The sequence below is a fragment of the Durio zibethinus genome, chromosome 7 (genome assembly GCF_047325235.1).
Source record: "Durio zibethinus cultivar Kanyao isolate XHJ-2024 chromosome 7, ASM4732523v1, whole genome shotgun sequence".
Classification (NCBI taxonomy): domain Eukaryota; kingdom Viridiplantae; phylum Streptophyta; class Magnoliopsida; order Malvales; family Malvaceae; genus Durio; species Durio zibethinus.
The window spans coordinates 25,508,773-25,532,929 of NC_143168.1; the positions used below are offsets into that span (position 1 = coordinate 25,508,773).

The 24,157-nt window shown below is 31.8% G+C and overlaps 3 protein-coding genes and 1 pseudogene across 4 annotated transcripts; all 4 read right to left on the bottom strand.

Annotated features, from left to right (window-relative positions):
* Nucleotides 1–2,826: 2,826 nt before the first annotated feature.
* On the bottom strand, nucleotides 2,827–4,329 carry LOC111277879 (protein LEAD-SENSITIVE 1-like). Its single transcript, XM_022864308.2, has 2 exons — nucleotides 4,064–4,329; nucleotides 2,827–3,570 (listed from the first exon to the last, which is right to left on the bottom strand). The coding sequence occupies exons 1-2, from the start codon at nucleotides 4,140–4,142 to the stop codon at nucleotides 3,077–3,079; spliced, it is 573 nt and encodes a 190-aa protein (XP_022720043.2). The 5' UTR covers nucleotides 4,143–4,329; the 3' UTR covers nucleotides 2,827–3,076.
* A 1,522-nt stretch (nucleotides 4,330–5,851) lies between these two features.
* Nucleotides 5,852–9,551, bottom strand: LOC111277164 (flowering locus K homology domain-like; annotated as a pseudogene).
* Nucleotides 9,552–12,285: 2,734 nt separating this feature from the next.
* LOC111277880 (uncharacterized) lies at nucleotides 12,286–12,911 on the bottom strand. Its single transcript, XM_089764385.1, has one exon. It carries the CDS (start codon nucleotides 12,883–12,885, stop codon nucleotides 12,301–12,303), a length of 585 nt encoding a protein of 194 aa, XP_089620511.1. The 5' UTR covers nucleotides 12,886–12,911; the 3' UTR covers nucleotides 12,286–12,300.
* Nucleotides 12,912–15,133: 2,222 nt separating this feature from the next.
* Nucleotides 15,134–16,509, bottom strand: LOC111277165 (protein LEAD-SENSITIVE 1-like). 2 transcript variants are annotated; one of them, XM_089764386.1, is made up of 3 exons: nucleotides 16,372–16,481; nucleotides 16,140–16,188; nucleotides 15,134–15,840 (listed from the first exon to the last, which is right to left on the bottom strand). In XM_089764386.1, the coding sequence occupies exons 1-3, from the start codon at nucleotides 16,372–16,374 to the stop codon at nucleotides 15,359–15,361; spliced, it is 534 nt and encodes a 177-aa protein (XP_089620512.1). In that variant the 5' UTR covers nucleotides 16,375–16,481; the 3' UTR covers nucleotides 15,134–15,358. The 2 variants fall into 2 exon arrangements, with proteins under 2 accessions (XP_089620512.1, XP_022719132.1); XM_022863397.2 differs by lacking the exon at nucleotides 16,140–16,188 and having other exon boundaries at nucleotides 16,372–16,509.
* Nucleotides 16,510–24,157: the final 7,648 nt, after the last annotated feature.

The window sequence follows — 24,157 nt, forward strand, 5'->3', positions numbered from 1 at the left end:
TGTATTTGGATCAGAAATAACTGAAGTAGAAAGAATTTTTTTTTTTTAAAGATCAAATTCCGACTCTTCAGTCGGATTTTTTTTTTTTTTTTGTGAGAATTCATAGAGAATTCGAGAATAAAATGGAGAATCAATAAAGCTAGAAGAAAAGTTTCTTATCACAAAATAAAAAATAAAAAAAAATTTATCTTGGATTGAATAAATATTCTCTGAAATGATGGAGCACCAAGAAAAGCATTGAAAACTCTTTTGATGATGCTTGTTCTGAGCCTTTGATCTGTTACAATTTGGTATCAAATATTTTGATTAATTTCCTCTAATCTAAACCAAATTTATCATCTATCTTTAATTAACCAGGCCGTGATTAAAGAATACTATTACTTTTTTTCTTTTACATTAAATATGTCAGAATTTGAATTTTAATCATTAAAATTAAAAAATCAATATCGTACCAACAGATACCCAGCTGCTGGCATACGACTACTATCTCTGATTACAACGTAGCTAGATGAAAACTAAAGATATCATTTATAGGATAAAATTTTGAATTTTGCATCAAAATAGGCAATATGTCACGAATTGAATGCGAGTCTTTTACAGCTTGCGAAAACTCTCAAACAGAGCAAAGAAAGATGCCTAATTGGAGGTCTGCTTATTGTTCGGTAACATGGTCGGACCACAAAATTCAAAACTTATTGCCAGCTCAATTCTGATCAAATTTACAATTTTAAAGAAAAAAGTAAGTCTTATATAATAATTTTGTGTTAGTGCACTTGCACATTTGAAATCCCGACTTCACGAAGCATATCACCTAAAAATTTTTTTATTATAATATTATAATTATCTAATCCTAATAAAAAGTTATGTAGATTCCACTACTTATAAGTATGAGTTCTACATGAAATTTTGATAGACTATACAATTCCGAATTATGATTGTAAGTGAAATACTCTAATAACTCTACATAAAACTAAAGATGAGAAAAGAAATTGAGAAAATTGAAAATCATTCAAAATTGTAATATTCGGTTTAATTTAGATCAATTTTTTTTTATTTGATTCAAATTAAATGTATATATTAAATTCGGATCAAATTTCATATTGAAAAGAGAAAAACCATAAAAGAAAAAACTAAAATGAACCGAATAATATATTTTTATTAATTTATATATTTTTTAAATTTTTATAAAACAAAAATAATTATTTTATATAAAAATATATTAAAATTTTATTTTAAAATAATATATAAAAAATAAAAAATTTTAATATCAAAAACCGATAAAGTAAACCGAACTAAATCGATAAAATTTGATTCGGTTCAAATCAAATCATATAAAAGGTTATTTCGAATTTAGACCAAATTTTAAATTTTATAATATTATATAATATTAAAAAAATAAAACCAAATCTAATCTGATACGAACTACTGTCACCCTTGCATAAAATCATTTAATTTAGCCAAAACCACGTAATAAGTGTTTTTATATTTTTCAAAACACGAGGGAGGTTGGGTTGTGGCTAAATATACTTAGCCAATTTTAGGATAATGTCCACTCAATTTGTAGTGAAGAAAGTGATTTTTGGTTTTCCTATTTAGTGTTTCATACAAATCATTTTAAAAATTATTTTAATTTTTTTGTTTTTAATTTAATTATTTAATTATGTTTTTTATTTTATAAAGATGTTTCTCTATAAAAATCTATGATAGGATTATATACTTTCGGTGGTTCTTTGTATTTAATGATTGTTTTTTTCTAGACTTAAGTACAATGAATTTAGAACTTGACTTATTATTAGTTTGTGGATTTTAAAATACTTTCATTTCAAATGTTATTTAATATTTTGTGTTTTATTGTGTATTTGTTTTTTATTATTTGAAACCATATCAGATTAAGATTATAAATAATTTAACATTAACATTAATAATTAAAATATAATTAAAAAAAAATTTTACCGATGTCTTAACATTTATATTGATGGTATAAGTGAAACACACAAAGATATATTGGTGGGCATGGACCATTGGTAATAGATATATTATCGAATAATCCGTCATTATAGTTAGAAAAAATAAAACACATAAATCTATGCGACGAAAGATAATCGTCTGTAAAAGATATTACGGTGGAACAGACAACAAATACTATACCAAAGGTAATACATATGTTGACCGTCTCCAACTGTTGGTATATCTCTGCTATCTATTTTGACATCTTAAAAACCGTTAGTTTAAGTTTATACCGACAAAAAATATACCAACAGTTAAAAATTCGTTAGAATATTTTATTTTGACGTTGAAAAAGAGTTTCTTTTTTTTTCATCAAAATCCCCACTCTTCTTCAAAAGCTTTTTTTTATTTTTGGAGAATTCATAAAGACAAGAAAAGGAAGGAGAATCAAATAAAGTGAGAAGAACAGTTTCTTATGAAAAAAAAAAAAATTTTCTTTTCAAGAATCACTTCACTGAATATGAATTAGCGGGTGGGTGTGACGAATTAAATGTGACATATGAATGTTTACATATGCTAAATATATAATTAAAATGCAAGTATATTTATGTATGGGCTGCCTGTTAATCAAGTAGAGTCGGTTTTTTTTCTTATTTCAATAATCCAAATCTCGTTTTAGTTAACAGTTATTATTCCTCTAGGGTTGTCGTTTAGAATGTTTGATTGAATTAATATACTCTGAAAGATTGGGCACCACGAAAAGCATCCGATGCTCCTTAGATGATGTTTGTTTTGAGCTTTGATTTGTTTATAATTTGGAACCTCAATTTAAATGAGACAATTTTTTAACCTTATTAATGCACCGGCATTAAAAAAATTACGCTATCAGTGTGTGAAAACAAACTCCTTATGTAATATACATTCCTTCATTGTTGTTTTTAGTACAAAGATAAATACCACAAACCCCTAGCCACATCACTGGCAACCCTGAGCCCGGCAAAGTGACAATTTATTTATTGATACTTGAAAAGCCTATTACATATATTTTTAGATATATATATATATGTATATATAATAGCTTTTGGTCCTTAAATATTTCCTGATCACTTTCTTGAATTTTTTTGTTTTTTTAGTCTTCAGTGATTGCCTCATATATCCCTTTAGCAGCTTTATAAGCTACAACACCCGTTAAACCAAATCCGAAAACCGTTCCAGCAAATTGATTGCTCATTGCATCCCCCGTTTTACATCGTGTTGCAAAGTCCTCACAATTGTTAAAAAAAAAGTTGTATTTCTTTCCGAAGTTTTGGTCTTTGAGGTAACCAAATGCTGTCTTCAAAACCTGATCCGCCGGCCTGCTGGTGTTAACACTGCAAGTTCCGCTCCTCTTGAAACGCAACTTCAAGTAAGGGACATTATATTCATAGACATAGAGTGACTGACCTTCCAGGAAACACTCGAGGCAGGTAATAACAACTCCAATTCTTTGAGAGCAGTGACCACATCTTTTGCATGGGGGGTTACTGGTGGATTTGCCAACTCCCAGGAAGTGAATAACCGCGTCGTCTGTTTCTTTTTCTTCGTTTCTCGAGTTGGTCACAGTCGCTTTCCCTACGTATATGCCTGCAGCCATGAAATCAGGGAACCTTATGTCTATTTATATGTTTAGGAACATTTCGTGATTTTAGAAATTTTGCTATGAACTTTAATTTTAGGCAATAAATTTAGATTCTTGCTTACACAATAGAAAATTTAGATATAAAACATAGCAAAAATTAATATGGTTTGGCCCTTATGGCCTACTGCATCCACAAAATCGTTAAATTTTAGATGAACGTCTAACTTAAAATTAATTTGGATAAATCAGACTGTCTTTCCCATACTCAATTGTACACACAGTTTTCACCCAAACAGGGTTGAGGAATGAATATATAATATATAGTTGGGATTTGATTACAAATTATCAGTTGGTTGAAAATGAAATCAAGGTCCATCTGGCAGTTGCCGCAGACATTCAAGTTGGACCATACTACTTGGTTGTTCTTCCCCATGTGAAAAAGAAAAAAAGAAACGGAAACAGAGAAAAAAAATTAATTACATGGATAGAAGACTATACCATGGTGAAAATAGACGTATAGACAGCGATCAGAATAGATGTGGTCACCAGGCCTGAGGGAATCGCGTCTCGCCGGCATGTTAGTTTCTTCTGTTTTTTGAGTTAAGTTTAAGTTGGCTACTTCGAAATAAACTCAGCTGATTTATAGATGGAAATGATATCCAAAGCAGCTGAGAAGTAATGGAGAATCATAAAAAGCGGAAACCCAACACAATATTGTAGAAAAGAATCCATTTTTTTGTTGTAGTATCAATTACTTGTGAACGGGGGCTGATCCACCCTTTGAGGTAGAGTATTGATGGATACACTTAAAGATTGAAAAAAAGGATTTCCTGATACCCCAAAATTTTGTTCTAAACGTTCTTTCCCTTGACAAAATTAATAAATCCGTCAAACAGTTTTTATACATGTTACAAACATACGCTTTCAGAAAAAAAATTCTAGATTCGTCAATTATGGTAGGATTGATTCCCTGTCCATTGGACGCCTACCTTCACTCAAATTCCCATTCTTTCGCGAAGGTTTTTCCTTTTTAGGGAGAAATCCAGAGGGAGGATTAGTGAACAAACAAATTAAGTAATTAAGAAGAAAATGTTACAATTTTAAGAATCACTTGACCTATTATTAGTGGTGCAACGCATTTCATATGTCGTATGAATTCTGAAACATACTTACTTTTGACAATAATTATAAAAGCTAAAGTAAAGTATTAGACTCTTAATTCTAATAATCAAGTTCAACACATCCTAGGTAGCTTATAATCATAATATAAATAAATACCATGAGTTGCCAGTTAAAGTCTAACTGAAACTAACTTATAATTTTTTTCAATAGTTAAAATTTGATCAAATATAATGAGTGATTTTGAACTTATCTCTTAATTCAAATGATTCATTCATATTTTTCAAAAATAAATTCACACGCGAAATTACAATTTGATATGCAATACTTACAAATTCTTCTTTTTTTTTTTTAATTATCTTTGATCTCTTTTTATTAAAAAATAAAAGTATGCATTTACTTCTAATCATTATTGGGAAAAAAATGTAATTTGTATAACCTTTTTGACACTTGATCAATATTGAAGAAACTTTGAGTTTTAAGACAATGGAAGGTAAGAGGTCCAAACCTCTTTAGATATGTTCCATGCATTCACTTTTAATCTTCAAGTTAAAGTTGTCTACTTTCGAATCGATGCTTGATTAGTCATAGATATATGGAAGCCAAGTTGAAAGTGGAGATCATCAAATAAAGACAGACGAAAAAAGGATCGAATGCGATAAGGATCGAATGCGAGATAAAATCTTGGTTTGAAGAATCACTATATAATATAAATCTGTAATTTTATTGGTGTAAGTGACGCCTTATACCTGACGTCTGATGCTTGTGTACATGTATTCTATATGAAACAATATATGTGATGTGAGAGATTTGCACATGGCGTTGGAATTAATGCTTGCAGATGCTAGTTTAGTGGAGTCATTATCAGTCCCAATATATGCTTGCTGTTCGTCATTGGCAAATTCTACATTAGCATTATAGCACAAATCAAGAATCTAACCTGAATTAAACAATTATAATCAGGGTAAGGAAGATGGAGATAGAATTAAAGAAATTCCAAAAATATTGTACTGGCTTAACCCTTCGGTTAGCCTACTGCACATGACAAAATCTAACATGTTTAGTTTGTTACAACTCACATTAAACAGAGTACAACCTACAGCAAACCACACTTAAACCAGTTCGGAAATTGTACCATCAAGACACATCAAACTCAAACAATCCTGCTTAGTACCCATAGTTTGAAACATAAACAGAGCCATAGCCCCCATTATAGCCTGCATGTACCGGATTGGATGGTGGCATCGCATATACAGAAGAACTATGAGCCGCATAAGGATTATAAGCTTGGTCTGCAGCCCCACCTGGTTGTGCCTGAGTAGGAGTTGTAGCTTCAGCTATAAAATTCTGCAATATAATATATGCAATATCAGTATTTAACCCAGCCGGATCAATTGATAATAATAAGCAGTAGCTATAGTATTCTACTCAATAAATTGCAACTGATAGTTCCCCAAGGAAGCAATGTTTTGACAACTGATAAAAATACAATGCCTTCGCATGCACACACACACACACACACAGACCCAACAAAATCGGAAGCTCGTCTAGTGAAAACATTAGCATGATTAATACCAACTCTATTGCACAATTATTCCACTTAGAAAGCTACATGGAAATAACATTTCAAAAACATCATTACAAGGGCCTCTCATTGTTTTACTTTCATAAATCATATTAGTGAAAACTCTTTACCTTATGCAGCCCTCTAGGATCATGCATCAGACTGAAACTGGTCAAAACCGTCAGAAAACACATAATTTAACATCTATGTTATAAAATGCTTCTTTTCTAGATAGGACAATAATAGACATGATAGATAGGACCCATGGTAACTTTTAGCAGTGGCGTAGTCAAACTACAGAGACACTGACCAAGCCTCCAGGCAGGTGGAAATAGTATTAGAAGGAAATCGGAAGCATAAGCAATGAAAAAACACATATATACTGTTTCCAATATCTAGCAAATAGAAAAAGAATGACCAAAAAGGTTCAGAAGCCAGGGCAAAGGACATTGCCTGTATCAGTTGCTGAGCAGTTTGAACTTATGAAGCAGTTCCACTTATTTCGACCGTCATTTCACCAGGAAAACCTCTAGTTTCTTGAATGGTGACAGTTGCCCCACTAGCACGTCGAATATAGCTAATACTTGTACCAGCTGTCCCAATAACAGCATCAGCATAAGACAGCGGAATTTGCATTTGCTGAGTGACCTGCAGAGAAAAGAAGTAGAAAACATTTTAGGATCTGGTTTGTTCAAGCAAGCCAAGACCATTAATCGACTTAAAGCTTTATAGTATTTGGTATCAATTTGAAGATCACCATGATAATGTAATCACTTAGGTGATCTTATCACTCATGATTTAAAATCATTTTATTTAATTAATAATCATTAATTCATAGAAATTAAAAAACATATATGATATCTCTAAAAAGGAAATATTATTTTATTTTTTTAATTCCTAGGAATTTCAAATATCATTTTATTTAAAAGTACGAAAATATCCATGCATATTTCAATAGTTACACAAGTTATGATTTTAATGTTATTTAAAGATAATTTATAAAATATAATAATATTTTATTTATTTTATAATAAAATATAATTAAATTGTTCAATTAATAAATATAGTTATTAATTAGATAAATTATGTAAAAAAACAAATCAAAACTAATCTATTCAAATCATAATAAAAGAAAAATAAAAAATTATATTATATATAAAACATTAAAAAAATTTTAAAAAAGTACGCAAATTATTTCTTAACTTGTTAAAATGAATATTAGTTTGAAAAATAAAATTTTATAATATAAAATGATTAGAATTTTAATTGAAAGCATGCTTTTAATTCACATATTAAATAAGTAATATTGATTATTATTAATTTTAAATATCATTTCATCTCAATAATAAAAGTTTTTTATCATTTTAAATGAAAATTAAATCACCATCCAAATAGTACGTAATCAGATCACTCTCAGTCATCCAAGATCAAAATCACTATCATGTAAAATCATCAAGTGCTTACCAAACACAGTGATCTAATCACTGTGTAATTGACCAAAAAAAATCACTTTGTATAGATTTATACGGCTTTTGGGGTGACTACCCCAAACTAATCACTACCTAAAAGATTGGAAACACCTTGTAATCAGGAGCCTGAAATTAAAATTATGCCAAGTCCAACAATCTCTGAACTAACAACCAAAAATCTACCAACAGCCAAAAACAAAACAAAGCAAAAAAACAAATGGGTAGATCAAAAGATGAGGAAGCATGGATCACTACAATGCAAGAACAAGAGAGGCTTGCTAAAACATCCCCATCCATCCCCTTTCAGGCCGAGGCAGGCAACTTACTCCACATGGAATTCTATGCTAAAATTCAACAAGCCTCCCCATGACTTAAACAACCCAAACCAAGAACGAGGAATCACATTAATAGTAGCTGTCTATCATGCTCCAAAGCATCTTTTTCTCAAGTCGCATTGAAATTAGAGGGGTGGAGAAAAGGGGGCCACCAGGTAAGCAGCAGTATGGAATTACCTGTGTGATCATTGATGGTGCAGTCTGCGGATTTGATGATGCTTGGGCACCCATTGGCGCTTCTCTTCCATAGGCGGAAATACACAGATGTGGTTGTTTCTCCATAGGAGGCATATCAGCAGGAGGGTAGGAATTGTCATGTTGCCTTGGAGGTGGCATGTACTGAGGATTGTGTCCAAAACCAGCACCTCCACCAGCATTTGGAGGGACACCTTGAGGTGGACCCCAGGATTGATGAGGTGGCATGTGGTCCATCTGAGGATTAGACATTTGCATCTGGTAGAAACATGTAACATAATTTCATTACATTCTATAAACTAACAGAGGCACAGTTAACCGGTAGGTCAACAAGAAATAGAAGCCTTACACTCATTTCAAATAATGGAATTATACTACGGTCCACTAAAAACTTCCTAAGATTACATGCAATTAGTTCCACTGCTTTGTGCACACCAGCTGCTTCTCCCACAACTTCAACAAACCTATCATCTTGAAGAGCAAAGATTGGAAGGTCTTCTGCAACATTTATTTAACAAAGAAAAAGAAAAATATAAATGTCACAAATATTATGATAAAATAACCAATCAAAAGCAGAAAAAGTTACAAATGAAATCCTTTGAACAAAATGATGGTATGAGATTATCAAACATAGGATGCCAAACCTAAATAACTTCAAATTATCAGCATTGGAACTAACAACCTTATTCTTGAATTTGGGTAGAAATCAAGACAGTCATATTCTCAACATTATAATTTGATTTGAGTGAACCAGTAACATTATTCACCCACAACTTAATGAAACACACACAAATTCACACATTCACAGACAAGGAACAATATTAAATGCTACTAACATAAACACTTGAAAATAGTTTATGTACGTTGATCATAAAAGTCTTCCAGCAATACCAACAATTAGATAACCACTACATCCTGAAAAAATGACAAATTTTTCACTCTAAAGGAAAAGAAAAAAAAATGTAAGAAACAAAATCCTGAGAAGAAAACCTGCTCCAAGAACTCTAACAATACAATTAGAAGATTCTTGAACAGATTTGACAGTTGTTCCTTGTTTTCCAATCAAACTTCCAGCTTGTGAGGCAGGGACTAGCAGCCTTGTTGAAACCTTGGTTCCGACAGCCGCAGTTGCATGAGATGAATCACCTTCCAAACCATCTACAATACGTTTATGGACCCTCAAAAGCCCATCCATAGCCGGCGAAAGAGAAGAATCAGGCTCCTCCTTTGTAGATATCATTACCTGTTGACAAAATAGTAGCATCAGCACAAAGCCTAACATGTTAAGATTGTGGTCCATATGCCCAAATAAAATTGGGAAAAGAAATTAAGAAACTAATAAAAACCTCAATTTTATAGCATCCACCAGCAAATAAGGACGAAGAGGTTAAAATAAGCCATATTGGATCAGATTCAATATAATCTATAACATAACATTAAACTCTTTTTTTTCAAAGGAAAAACTACTTGATTTTGTTCAACAATGACAGATTTTTATTAAAATTGTTTTATTTCAGCAGGACTATAACTTTATCTTAGTTGAGTTACTTGTTTTCAACATACTCTTCGTGTATCAGTGCAAACTACTAGCCTTGTCTGAAGGGAACAGACTTATTAACCAAGCTGTTTTTACATGTTAAATTTTGCAAGTTATTTGGATCATAGATTTTGAATTTTATTAGGAAATATATCATACATGCATATACAATATCCACTTTATTGAGAGAGTTTTCACACAACTTTGGGTAAATTTATACCATAATTATCGTAGGCATATGTATGATGTTTACAAATGAGAATTTAAATTTTGCTTGATTTCCAGGGATCTTAGAGCACTTTCCACGGGGTTCCTTTAAGATTTTCTTTGTAAAATCTGAGGCAAGACACCAATCATCCAGGTTCTGAAGTCAGGGATTTAAATTGCAGTAACGGTCACGTTTTTTGTCGCATCGCATTTGTCACGGTTGCAGATATAACGAAAATTTTCGCGGTCATTGCGGTTATTGTGGTTGTGAATTTTTTAAAATTTTGCTTAACTTGCTATAAAATATAATAATTTTAATTGTTAATTATAAAACCTCTTATTTTATGATTTTTAAAGTAATTTATATCATATCATGTGTTTTATTTATTTAATAAAAAATATTTATAGTAAAATATTCATATTTAAGAAATTATTTTTATGATAATTAAAAAATAAAAAGAGATAAATAAATATGTGAAAAATAAATAATCATAACGAATAATATATTTAATTATTTAATTATCGTACTCATCAAATTATTATCGAACTGTATTATGCATAAATCAAATAATAAGTGATTAGGTATTCATAAATTAAGTAAGAGCATTATTATTTATGAGTCAAAAGAATTGCTTTTTATGAACTTACACTAAATCAAACTTAACAGCCTCCATGTTATAGTCGATTTTCAACAATAATAACCTCAAGTCTATTTCTCTTGTCTCTTGACTAAATTGCACAGACTCACACAACTTCTTATCCATTCACCTTGCATTCAATATTTTTTTTTCTCCAAACCTTCATCCTCATCCCCATCTCTCAGTTCTCTTTTTGTTTGGTATATGCTATCTGCTTGCTTCCGTAAACCTCAAGTTTCACTCTCATCTCTTATCTCTTATTTTAAGTCCCAGCAACTCTTACCTCCTTCTATCAATTTAACATAGCCCAATCTAATCCCAAACACACAAAATCATGGCAAATTTGGAAATTAAAAAAAAAAAGATAATTTGAGTGTTGAATTAATTGTTTACCTTAAATTGCATATACTTGATTTTGATTGAAGTTGAACTTGAGAGAATTGATTTTTTTGAAAGTTTAAGTTTTGTGGATTTTTTTTTCTGAATTTGTAAATTGATGTTTATTTTCTTTCTTGTTGTTTTTATTTTAAGTTTTTAAACAAAATCAAATGAATTTTTTTACAAAATTTTTGAATGAAAATAGGAATAGCGCCAAAAGCAGGCAATAGCGGACCGCTATTGCCGCTATTCACCGTTATATCGCAATTCACGACCGCGATTCATCCGCTATAGACGAGATTCAAATTCTCTTCCGTTTTTTCTCCAATAGCGGTAATTGATAGTGGCGCGACCGCGAAATAGCGGCCGCGACACCGCTATTTGAATCCTTGTTTGAAGTTACCAAAGAGAAAGCGGAGCTTCTTGATACGGTTGTTTGTACAAGATGTGTCCGTTAATTCATATCAAACTTTCAGCACTTTGAAATGCTCAATGTGGATCCCTGCAATCTTAGACTTTGGTACCTCAAAATTGGAGTATTATTGATGTTTGACTCCTTGCCTTAAAATTTGCGAACCGAACCTGCACAGACTCATTCTTGTTATTGCAATAAAGGAAACTGTATTTGTATTTTATTGATTGCTTCTTGTGGCCTTCCTTACTGGCTTCTTCAATTACTCAAATCTTTAAAACGATATCATGCCTCGGGCATGTAATTGACTGCCAATGTGTCGAAACTTTAAAAATTGATGAACAATTATTATGTAAGAAAGAATTATATTTATTCAAATTACTGCAATGTGAAGCACATTAAAACTTCAACCATTAATTTAGCACTTCCATTCTTCTTCCTATTTCTTTAATGTTTTTCTTATATACATTCTTCATAGAATTGATTTAGATTAGAAAGGAATACATAAAGCTTAATTTTGCCTTGGTGATGTATATTTAATATTTCCATTTTTTATTATTTTCATGTTTTCTGGTAGATTAAATAAACCAATATATCATGTACATAAGCAGTCCTAAACTAGAAGAGATCTAGCAAAAATCAAAGAGCAGGCTTTATTATTTTCTATAGTGAAAATCATTAGCACGTCATTGTACAACTACAATACAACATGGCTTCATTCTAAGCACAAAATTGCAAATAAATGCACATGAAATCTCAAACAAATAAAAAGACAACAGAAAAGTGTCCAAAAAGAATCAGAAGATATGTAGAAAGAAAAAGCAGGTAAAGAAATCTCCTGCAATGACTTTCTGCTTAAGTTTGCCACTTTGTGAGCAGAATCATTCATCATAATATAAGATACTGAAAATGTCCATATCGCTTATAACTCGATAGTACAAGTAGACACAGAAAGTGAGCATCAACAAGTAGAACTGGTTCTTCCCTAATAGTCTATTCCCAGAATCAAAGCAAAATGTAATATAAGCCAAGAGAAGGTACAAACTTACAGCTCTCTCCGTTGTCCTCGGAGGACCATCAAGTATCTTGATACAAGCTCTTGTCTCCTCAACTATTTTTTTAATGAACTCCCCTTTTCGTCCAATTATACTACCAACCTTTTGTGCAGGAACCAACATCCGGAAAACACTCTCTCCAGGCCATCCAGGCCACTTCTTTTCACCATCTCCAACCACTGCCTTATCGTCATGCTCATGTTTTGGTTGATGTGGCGATTCCTGCTGCAAGTTCTGCTCCTCCAAGTTGTCTTCCGGATTTTCCTCCAAGTTCAAGTTCTGCTCCAAGTTCACATTCTGCTCCAAGTTCAAGTCATGCTGCAGGTTTGGATTCTGCTCCAAGTTATCAGGTTCTTGTGCCTGTTCCTCCTCATGTTCAACAAAGCTTTGATCAACTTCAGCTATATGCATATTGCTGCAGAGAATAAAAAAGGAAAGAAAACAACACATGAAAAATAGTACAATGCAAGATATTTGTTCCAATCTGACTGTTTCTAAAGGTCAATAATAGCACGCTGATAATAGCAAATATTTGTGCCAACCTACCATCCCTTGACTCGATCCAAGGGACCAGGTTCCTCTTGACTCGATCCAAGGCACCGAGTGCTGCTCCACGGGCGATCCGACCCAGTTGCGACCTGTTTCAGACTTCAAGCCAAGCCGATCTGTGAAGTCAAGCTGTTTGACGAGTTAAGACGAGCCTAAAGCCGCGCCTACCAAGTTGTTTTCTATTTCTACAGTTGAACCCTCTTTTAGCTGCCGGGCTAAGTCGGGCAGTTCCTATTTTTGGTAATTTTTTTTTCTCTTTCTTCTTATTTGATGTATGTATTAAGTTAATATTGTTTATTTTTTAATAAATATTTTAAAGCTTTTAGATATTTAAGAAAAAGTTGAAGAAAATAAAATAAGAAAAGAAATCTCAAAAAAAGTTGAAGTAATAATTTTTCTTTGAATTTTTTTATATTAAATAATCCGATTACGGAACCGTTACAAGAAAAACAGTAATTTTTATGTATTTTCTTGAGGTGAGGAAACGTTCTTAATTTTGTTTCAAAAGTATTAGAGTCAATTAAAAATAATTTTTAATAATTAACTATTTGACAAGATTTTTAAGGCTCAATGGATAATATGAAATTAAGTTAGTACCATTATTTTATGGGCATTGTAAGGATGCTATAACTTTTCTCACACATAACAGTACTCTCGAACTTTATTCTAGTTTTGTAGACATTAAATCTACCTTTTAAAAATACCTAAATCAAACTTAAGATTTCTCTTTAAAACGGGATAAATTCAGTTAGGTAGCTAATCGCACTTAAACAAAAAAAATTGACAATAACTCCTTAAGTCACTAACGATAAGTTCACAGATCTAGACATTATGACACTTAACATTTTAGAATCTATTTTGTTCGAGTAGGCCAAGACCATTAATTAACTTAAAACTTTAATTAGTATCATTTTGAAGATTATCATGATCTTATCACTCTATGATTTGCAATTACTTTATTTGTTTAACAATCATTAATTCATAGAAATTAAAAAATATATATGATATCTTCAAAAATCAAATTTTATTTTATTTTTTTTCTTCATAAAAATATAAAATATTATTTTACTTAAAAGTACGAAAATATCCATACAAATTTCAATAGTTACACAAGTTAAGATTTTAATGTTATTTAAAGATAATTTGCAAGATGTAGTAATATTTTATTTATTTTATAATAAAATATAATTAAATTGTTAAATTAAAAACTATATTTATTTATTAGATAAATGATGTGAAAAACATTTGAATTAGAAAATAAAACTAATCTATTGAAATCATAATAAAAGAACAATAAAAATATATTTTATATAAAACATTTAAAAATTCTGTTTAAAAAAATACACAAATTATTTTTGAAGTTGCTAAAATTAATATTAGTTTAAAAACTAAATTTTAAAATATAAAATAATTATAATTTTAGGAGAAAGCATGATTTTAATTTATATATTAAATAGATAATATGGGTATTAATTGTTGAGTGGTTGATTGAGATTGTATGTTCGTAATTCTGTATAACTATTGGATTTTTTTTATTCATAAACGTAGACTGATTGAATTGAATCACGTTAAATTATTATTTTTTTATTAATTAATTAATTATTTAATTTCGCTTCTGTTGATATGAATATTCATTTGAATTAAAGCTTCTTTTGCTTAACAACTGGTATTAGAGTTACCGTAAACCTAACATTTTTCACATAAATGTGGCTCAAGATTCATATTGCTAAGTGGACAATAGTTCAAAATGCTTTAAACACATCAAAATTCAAAACATTTAATATCATCCAATTCTAATCAAATTTACAATTTACACTCCCAAATTTAGTGATTTTTCTCATATACAATAAAAGTACTTTAAAAGGATTTTTCTTTAGAGTATCCTAATTAAGAACACTATTTAAAACAATATTCTTGTACTTGTATTAAATGTGAGAGTTGACGGTATTATTATGCATTCCAAGACATTGAAAGAAATAAATTACTTAATAATAACTTTATAGAGTGTTCCTAAGGTACTTGTTAACAAAATTCATTTTTAAAAAGAGATTTTGATCCAAACCAACAATCAAAACAAGAGAAAAAGGCTTGAATCTTAATGATCAACTAATGCTTTTAAATGACAACAATTTATTTATTGATACATATATTAATTTTTTATACAAAATAAAGAGAGCAATAAATTACAAACCTTGGACCTCTATAATCATCCCACCCCACCCTATTTGACATTGCAAAGCCTTATGCATTTCCAGAGGTTTGAGTAACAAAAATATAGCAGCAAATTGAGTACATTCCTTCACTTTCTTGAACCTCGCATCACTTAATTTACTCCTTAATTCCCCCATAATATACCTTTTGCAATAATATAAGCGGCAGCACCAGGCAAGCCTGATCCGAATAAGGCCTGATTGCTCATGGCATTACCCGTTTTGCAGTAGGTTGCAAAGCTCTCACAGTTGTTAAAAACCAAGTGGTAATCACCGAAGGATTGCTTGTCGAGAAAACAATACGCTGTCCGAATAACCTTGTCAGGAGGATAAGAATCCCAATAACTGCAACTGCCGTTACTTTTAAAATTAAATGTCAAGTAGGAGACGCCATATTCGTAGACATAGACTAAGCTACCGTCAAGGAAGCAATCGAGGCAGGTTATGATAACTCCCATATTTTGAGAAGTGTAGAAACATCTCTTGCATTGGGGTTTACAGCTGCTTTTCTTGTAAAATCCGAGGAAATGAATGACTGCATCGTATATTTCTTGTTCTTCTCCATTATTTTTCGGGTTAGTGACCGTGGCTTTGCCCACATATATGCCTGGAGTCAAATTAAGCAAGGAAAATTGAGAAAGTAATAAAGATCTGCCTGGTGTATGGAAAATGTTAGGGAAAAGACAAGGGTATTTTAAAAGAAAGGAAAAAATATAAAATTTCTTACCTTTATTGAATTATGAGGAAAATACAAAAGAAAATGCGAAGAAATTTTCTTTTTATGCATATATTTGTCAAAGAGAAAAAGATTTAAATCTCAAATAATCAGATTATCTTAAAAAATTATTTCCTAAAAAATAAAAACAAAAAAATTTTTCTCAAACCAAACATATTTGGTTTCTTTACCTATTATTTTCCCTCGTACCAAACATGATGTAAGGAAAAACCTGAAGAACTGAAAAGGGTAGAAGAATTAAATTTATATCTTCCCAAAACTAAGTCTGGTTGAACAAGTGCAACATGTTAAAAGAAATAAACATGTAATTAAAACATTATTGCTTCTTGAATTTGATGAAAACAATACATTAAATGCAAATTTCCCGTTGAAAAAAATATAAAAAAATATATAGATATATACCATGGTGATAGTATATGCCTCCGCTACAAGGAGTAAAGATATGATCAGCTCGTTGGAGCGAGTCTCTTCTAACAGGTTTCATCTTCCTTTTTCAGTTCTTCTATCTCCTCTTTAATTGTGTCTGCTTTCGTAATAAACGCTGCAAATATATATAGATGGAAAGGTTACTGCAATCATACAATTAAAACAGACAATCTACGGCTTAAAATTGGAGAATAAAATAAAGTAAAAAACAACTGCTTAATATCAATAATCCTATTTTCGAATATTAATAAGTGGCAGTGGAATGCATTATTATTCTATTTGGATGAGAAATAATTGTAGTGGAAAGAATTTTTTCTTTTTTTAGATCAAATTCCGACTGAATAAAAATGGAGAATGAATAAAGCTAGAAGAAAAGTTTCTTATCACAAAAAAATCTTTTTTCTTTTGGATTGAATAAGTATTCTCTGAAATGATGGAGCACCAAGAAAAGCATCAAATGATCTTTTGATGATGCTTGTTTTGAGCCTTTGATCTGTTACAATTTGGTATGAGAGATTTTGATTAATTTCTCCTAATCTAAATCAAATTTATCACCTATCTTTGATTAAGCAAAACGGGATTAAAGAATAGTACTACTTGTCTCTTTTTTCCTTTTTTTACTATAAAACTTGTCAAAATTTGAATTTTGATTATTAAAATTAAAAATTCAGTATTCTACTAATAGATACACGACTGTTGGCATACTATTATTATCTCTGATTACAACGTAGCTTAATATAAACCAAAAATACAAAAAATTTTGAAGAGGGCTAAGAACCTCAGACATCCCAATAATCTCATAAGCCCTCAGACATCGATTGATATAGATGTGGTCACCCTATCTGAGGGCATCACGTCTCACATCCTTCTTAATTTCCTTTTTTTTTTTATGATTGCCAAAAAAATACTCTTTTGTATATACGTTGACATATAAATATATAACTATTGGAAATCAAGGCAGTGAATCCAAAGCAGGTGATGAGAATTGCTAATGAACAATCCCTACGTCTAACTCTACCAATTAGTGATATCCTTGGGGTTTAATTTTGTGTTGAAAGAGAAGTTAATATTTAAGTCAGTTGTTGCTACAGCTTTATACACAGGTCCAGATCCCTTGGCTAGGCTTTGATTTAAACAGGGAAAAAGGAAAAAAAAAAAAAAAAGATTGGTAATTCGTGAGTTCACTCCAACTTCTGCATAAAATTAGGTCTTTCAAAATTGTAATCCCCTCGATAACTAGCAAAGAATTGACATATATATAAAATATGAAAAGGTTATTATAGCTTTAACAAGACAATAATAAATTAAAGAATCGATACGTTATCTATGGCTGGGTTTAACCTGATCTGCACATGGCATTCGAATTCTTGTATATGTAATTTTAGCATAACTTCCAAGCCTAAATTGTCCAGAATTGGCATCGATCAACAGCAATCGTAAGTGTCATTTCTCATATCTGGTCCATTCGCCAGTTGTTCTTGGCAATTTTATTCTAGATTTAGAAAACGATATCCATTATGAATCATGTTCAATCATTATAAAAAATTTGAAACAAACAATTCGAAAAAGGAGTGTCCTTTTCATGTAAATATGGCTTAGCATTCATGTTTTGTTCAGCTAAAGGACCATAAAAATTTTAGAACATTTTAGCTGACAAATTCACTGTTAAAAAAAATTTTCTTTTCAAGAATCACTTCACTGAATATTAATTAGCTGGTGGGTGTGACGAATTAAATGTGACATATGAATGTTTACATATGCTAAATATATAATTAAAATGCAAATATCTTTATGTATGAGCTGCCTGTTAATTAAGTAGATTTGGTTTTTTTCTTATTTCAATAATCCAAATCTGGTTTTAGTTAACAGTTATTATTCCTCTAGGGTTGTCGTTTAGAATGTTTGATTGAATTAATATACTCTGAAAGATTGAGCACCACGAAAAGCATCCGATGCTCCTTAGATGATGTTTGTTTTGAGCTTTGATTTGTTTATAATTTGGAACCTCAATTTAAATTTTCCCTCACTGTAGATACCCAATTTGGTCCAAGCCCGGATCAATTGGGCCTGGTCCAAATGGGTAAACCTATTTTTTTTTTTTTTTTTGTATTTTACATTTTTATTTTATTTATATATATATATATATTATTATTATTATTATTATTATTATTATTATTATTATTATTATTATTATTTATATTTTTTTTCTTTTATTTTTATCTTATGTATTTATTTTTTTTATTTTTATTACTATTTATTAATATATATATCCTTATTTTTTTTTCTGTTAATATTTATATATATATATATTTATCTGATTATATATTATAATTTATCTATTATTTATAATTTATCTGTTAATTTTTTGGTTTATCTGATTATTTATTTATTAAAATTTTTTATTATTATTTGATTTTTTTATTATTTTTTTTATTTCTTTTTTTTCGGCTGAAGATTGGATTGAGATTCAATCAGAGTCCATATTGGATTCAATGATTGAATCCCGATCCAAAGGGGAGTTGGGATTGATCAGAAACTCTTCTGATCAATCCCTATAAAAGGACCCTCGGATCAAAGGAAAACACATAGAAAAAAGAGTTATTGGCTGAGAAAAAAAGGCAGAGAGAAGAGATTTGAAAGCTGAAAAAGGGTTTAGAGGTGTTAGAATAGCTTTAGGAATCGGTGGGAAATTTTTGGAGATTTTTCTGTGAATTTTTTTTTCTGAAAAATTTTCATATTTCGATTGAATTTTTCGACGAAGGTTGAATTTTTCGGTAACTATTTCGGCCAAGTTTGAAGTTTTCGTCCAGCTGCCCAATTTTCAGTAAGAATTTTCAGAAGCCGACCAACTTTTCGGTGAACTTTCGACGAAAAACCTAGATTCCGACGAAAATTTCCAGAATCCAGCGGTCATTCAACCGGAGTTCTTCGGGTTTCTAGAGAGAAGGGAGAAAAGAGAAAAGAAGAGAGAGAGAGAGGAAAGAAGGCTTCTGCTGAAGAAACGAAGGAATCAGCCTTATATACCCTCCTAAAATGACGTCATCTCTGCATTAAGTAACCCAGAGGATCCACGTGTTTTACCAAGATCCGACTCGACCCGAGCGTCAACCCGCTTTCGACCCGCATGTGACCCGCGTCTCAAGTCGTTAGCCAAGCAAAGCCGACACCTTGAGCCGCGTCTCCGAGCCATTTTTTTTTCCTCAAGCCGAGCCGCGCCGAGCCGCAAGCCGAGCTGTTCTCATGTTTTTTTTATTATTTTATTTATTTATTTATTATTATTGTTATATCAGAATTGTTTAACATTTTTATTATTTATTTTTATTTATTTTCATTTTTATTCTATTTATTTTATTTTATCATTTTATTTTTTTTTAAATAAAATTATTTTTGAGAAAAAATTGAAAGTATCAATTTTCCTTAAGAATAAATTTTCAAAAAAAAATGTTTTGAGGAAAAGTTGAAAGTATCAATTTTTCTCAAAATTAAAAGTTTTCAAAAACTATTTTTGGGGAAAAGTTGAAAGTATCAATTTTCCTTAAAATAAATTTTCAAAAAAAAAAAGGCGTTTTGAGGAAAAGTTGAAAGTATCAATTTTCCCTTTTACAAAAGCAATCATTTTTTTCTTTTTTATTTCCTTTGAATTTTTTTTAATGTTAAATAATCCAACGATAGAGCCTCTGCAAGTGAAACAGTAGTTTTCTTGCATACTCTTGAGGTGAGGGGATTTTTTCAATTTTTTGCTAAAAGTATTAGAGTCAATTGAGAATAATTTCCAATAGTTAATTACTTGATAAAATTTTAAGGCTTATTGGATAATACAAAATTAAGCTGGTGCCATCTTTTGATGGGCGTTGTGAGGGTGCTATAACCTTCCTCACACGTAACCGAACTCCCGAACCCTGTTCTGGTTAGTAGACCTGAACCTATTCTTTTAGGGACCCTTAAACTTAGGTGTTCCCTGAAAGGATAGATTCCTTAGGTGGCCAATCGCACCTAGATAAAAAAAGATTGGTGGCAACTCCTTAAGTCAATGTCTAGCGATAGATCCCCGGATCTAGACGTTATGACAGCTTGACGACTCTACTGGGAAACTCCGAGAGTCAGGCTGGCAAATAAATTTGTGTTATCCAAAAGCCTAATAAAATTGAACCTTTTGTATAGATTTTTTATTCATTCATGTTTATTTACTTTATTAATTATGTCATTCATATGCATATGCATAACATGAGCTCTATACCCGAGCTCCGTCCCTCTAGGAGGGAGTAAAGTACCTATTGCTTTCGTGAAGTTTAATGCCTCCGCAGTGGCTAGCGAAATACTCTCACTCAAATTGAACCTTTTTCGCTTGTAGCCTGTAATGGGTGAGGATTAGGGTTCCTTACTTGTCTGTGATGGACATGGATGTAAAGAGCAATTTGGGAACCTTTAGACTTTGACCTTAAACCACATATAGTGAACCTTAGAAGTGCTTAGCCTATAGATAAAGCCATTATTCTTCCCTTTTAGATTTGACCAGAAGCATAGGGTTCATTCTTCTTTTTCTGTGTGATGTTTAAATTTACTTAGTTATTTATGTATTTATTTATTTTGGGTGTACTAACCTTTTCTCCCATTCTTCTGCATTGGTTCATGCTCATATCATACAGTTGCATAAAGAACATTTGCTTAAAAGACGGTCTTCAACAAATTTTTTTCATGGACTGCAATGAATGACTAGTTTGCTCTTCATCCGTATTAGCGCCTTGTGAGACACCCAACGAAGTAAAGGCCCAGTCAGAAAAGATTCAACTGAAGATAAGGGATTGTTTACCAATCGGATATGATTCTACTCTATCTCAAGAAACGTCTATCCTCCTCAAACAGAACAATCTAAAAGATTTGGTCGATATCTGGAAGAAGATGGGTCCGTCAAGATAAAAGCAGTTTTGCCAGAGACACGGTCATATAGCACACCTTCTAGTAGTAGTTGTTGATGATCAACTAATCAGAGCTGCAGCATAATTTTGGGATCCTGCATACAAGTGTTTCATCTTTAATGAAGCTGATATGGCTCCCACCATTGAAGAATATTTGATTTTATTGGATTTACACCTCAAGGCTCCCGACAAGATATATGTCAAAAAACACAAGTCAGGATTTCGTAAGGGTCTAGCTCAACTCATGGGGATAGACAAGAAAATTGTGGATTCTCATACAAAAAAGAAACAAGAACAGGTTTGCCTACCTTGAAAGTTCTTTCATGAGTTTCTAGTACAACATGCCAATGAAGAACGGGGGTTAGATATATTTACCTTAGCCATATACGGAATGGTGATCTTTCTAAAGGTTTGGGTTATATTGAAATAACGATGGTGGACTTCTTCGAGAGTGTGATCAATGGCTGTAATCTTTCAACGATAATATTAACAAAGACTATCAGATCTTTGAGTTATTATCGTCTAAATGGAGGGCAATTTATAGGTTGCATACAGTTGTTGTACTTATGGATGAAAAGCCATTTTGAATAGGAAAATGGTGCTTTCTTGAAACTTTATATCCATAATCGTGCTCCGATCAAGGAATTCTATAAAAGTGGGTGGTCAGAACGAAAGTCTAAAAAGGAATGGATAACTTTCCTACAAAAATTGACCAGCGTCAATGTGAGATGGTTGACCCCATGGATGAATCGTGAGCCTATGTTGTATCAATGTAAGGATAGTACAGTGGTCCCACTTATGGGTTTATAGGGAGCAACAAATTATGCACCACTCATAGTGAGAAGGCAGTTTGGGGCAGAACAGTTCATTCCTATGACTTATGTGCTTCATCAGTTAAATTTCTCTCACTGTGAGCCTAAAGTATTTCAAAGAATGAATGAGATGATCAAAGCATGTAAGAATCCTTGAAGGGTGAGTCTTGGACCGTTTACTGATAAAGTCACTACAGGGTACTTGGTTTGGAGAGCAAACGAAGACAAAAATTAGTATTCACTTATGAAAGCTTTCAACCACCAATAGAAGAAAAACTTGAAGAGACACCATCAGAATTAGAGCTTGCAACAAAAAAATTTGAGTCTAAAAAAGGTAAGTTAAAGCAAGAAATCTAGAAGCTTCAAGAAAAAAAAGCCCAGTGGAAAGATAAAGCTAAAATTCATGAAGTTAAAGTTCACAAGATTGCTAAAAAACGTGATACAACTATTGAAGACCTAGCAAAGCTACACCAAGAGCATAAAAGGTTATGTGTGAGAGAAAGGGCCAAAGAGATAACCATTATCGAGCTGACTGAAGAAAATGCAAGATTGAAGCAAGAGTATGCTGAATTGGAAGAAGAAAGTACCCAAATACAGACAAAGAGTAACATGCTAACAGTTATCTTAGCAGGCTAAGGTAAAAGTTGAATGAACAAGAAAACCATATTGCTACATTGGTTAGGGAGCATAGAAAATTATCATACCAAGTCTGGTATGGGAAAAGAGAGAACTTAGGAAGATAAAAATACATTGAGCACCTAACGACCTAAATCCATAAAGGGGTATCCAAGGCAAGAGAGATGGTGGAAGAGGCAGAGGCATTGAAACAAGTGGTGACCCCAGTAGGAGAACATGGACAGCATTGTTGAACTTCATTGAAGAAGCCAAGGCCCAGTATGAACAGATCAAACAATTTTATGGTTATAATTCTAGGATGATAAACTCAATGTAAATAAAAGTTTTTTTAGAATAAATGAAATCTTTTAATTGAATACCATTTTTAAGGCAAATGTTTTTTGCATACATGCATTTTTCATTCATTGCATTCTCATTTATTACACTTAATAAAGTAACCATGTGATAGTTATATGAATTTACTAATCCTAAGATATGGTACTCAAGGTTCAAGGATAGCTCCATCTAACGAAAACCCTGCCATCGATACAACACAAGATCCAGAGCCAGACAAATAGAGCAAAAAAATCCTCACAGATTTGAAAAAATAGAAAAAGCACAGGAAAAGATTGAAAGTAAGTTGAGCAAGATTCTGGATGCTCTTAATAAGCTGAATAAGGGAAAAGGAGTTGAAAAAAATGTAAGCCAACAAGTTCTCCCGTTGCAAGAAGTGGCTGACCCTTTATATCCTTCAAGTTTTGGCCCACCTCAAGCCCAGTCTGCTCAAGAGGTTCCACCACAACACTTCACATATCCAACATATCCTGGAATACCGTCAGCTTCTAACCCAGGGCATTGTAATAGCTATGTAAATTCTGTCTTTACTGAAAAGGTAGTATAACCAATTCCTGATCTAAATGATTTGAAAGAGAAGAAGAAAGAAAAGATAAGGGTGAAAACTCAGGAAAGCTCCAAGATTGGTATGCTAGAACAAAGGCTACGGGCTGTAGAAGGATTTGGTTTCTATGGTTCAGTTGATGCTGCTGGGCTTTGCTTAGTCTTTGATGTGGTCATTTCTCATAAGTTCAAAGTACTAAAATTTAAAAAATATGATGGTACAAAGTGCCCCAAAATCCACATCACTATGTATTACAGGAAGATGGTAGCTCATGCTCATGATGAAAAACTCCTGATGCATGTCTTTCAGGATAGTCTTACAGGCTCAACGGCCAGGTGGTATGTTCAGCTGGACAGAACCTGCATTCGTTCTTGGAGCGATATGGCTCATGACTTCATCAGCCAATATCGATATATTTTTCATCTGGCCCCTGATCATTTATCTTTACAGAACCTAGAGAAAAAGGCAAATGAGTCTTTTAAAGAGTATGCCTAGAGATGGAGAGATATAACTTCTCAGGT

Excerpts from the sequence above, each read along its gene's own strand:
- LOC111277879 (XM_022864308.2), bottom strand. The coding sequence starts at position 4,142 with ATGCCGGCGAGACGCGATTCCCTCAGGCCTGGTGACCACATCTATTCT. Across the intron at positions 3,571-4,063 it reads ATACGTCTATTTTCACCATG|GCATATACGTAGGGAAAGCG; the intron begins GTATAGTCTTCT and ends TCATGGCTGCAG.
- LOC111277880 (XM_089764385.1), bottom strand. The coding sequence starts at position 12,885 with ATGCATATAGCTGAAGTTGATCAAAGCTTTGTTGAACATGAGGAGGAA.
- LOC111277165 (XM_022863397.2), bottom strand. The coding sequence starts at position 16,453 with ATGAAACCTGTTAGAAGAGACTCGCTCCAACGAGCTGATCATATCTTT. Across the intron at positions 15,841-16,371 it reads AGGCATATACTATCACCATG|GCATATATGTGGGCAAAGCC; the intron begins GTATATATCTAT and ends ATTTGACTCCAG.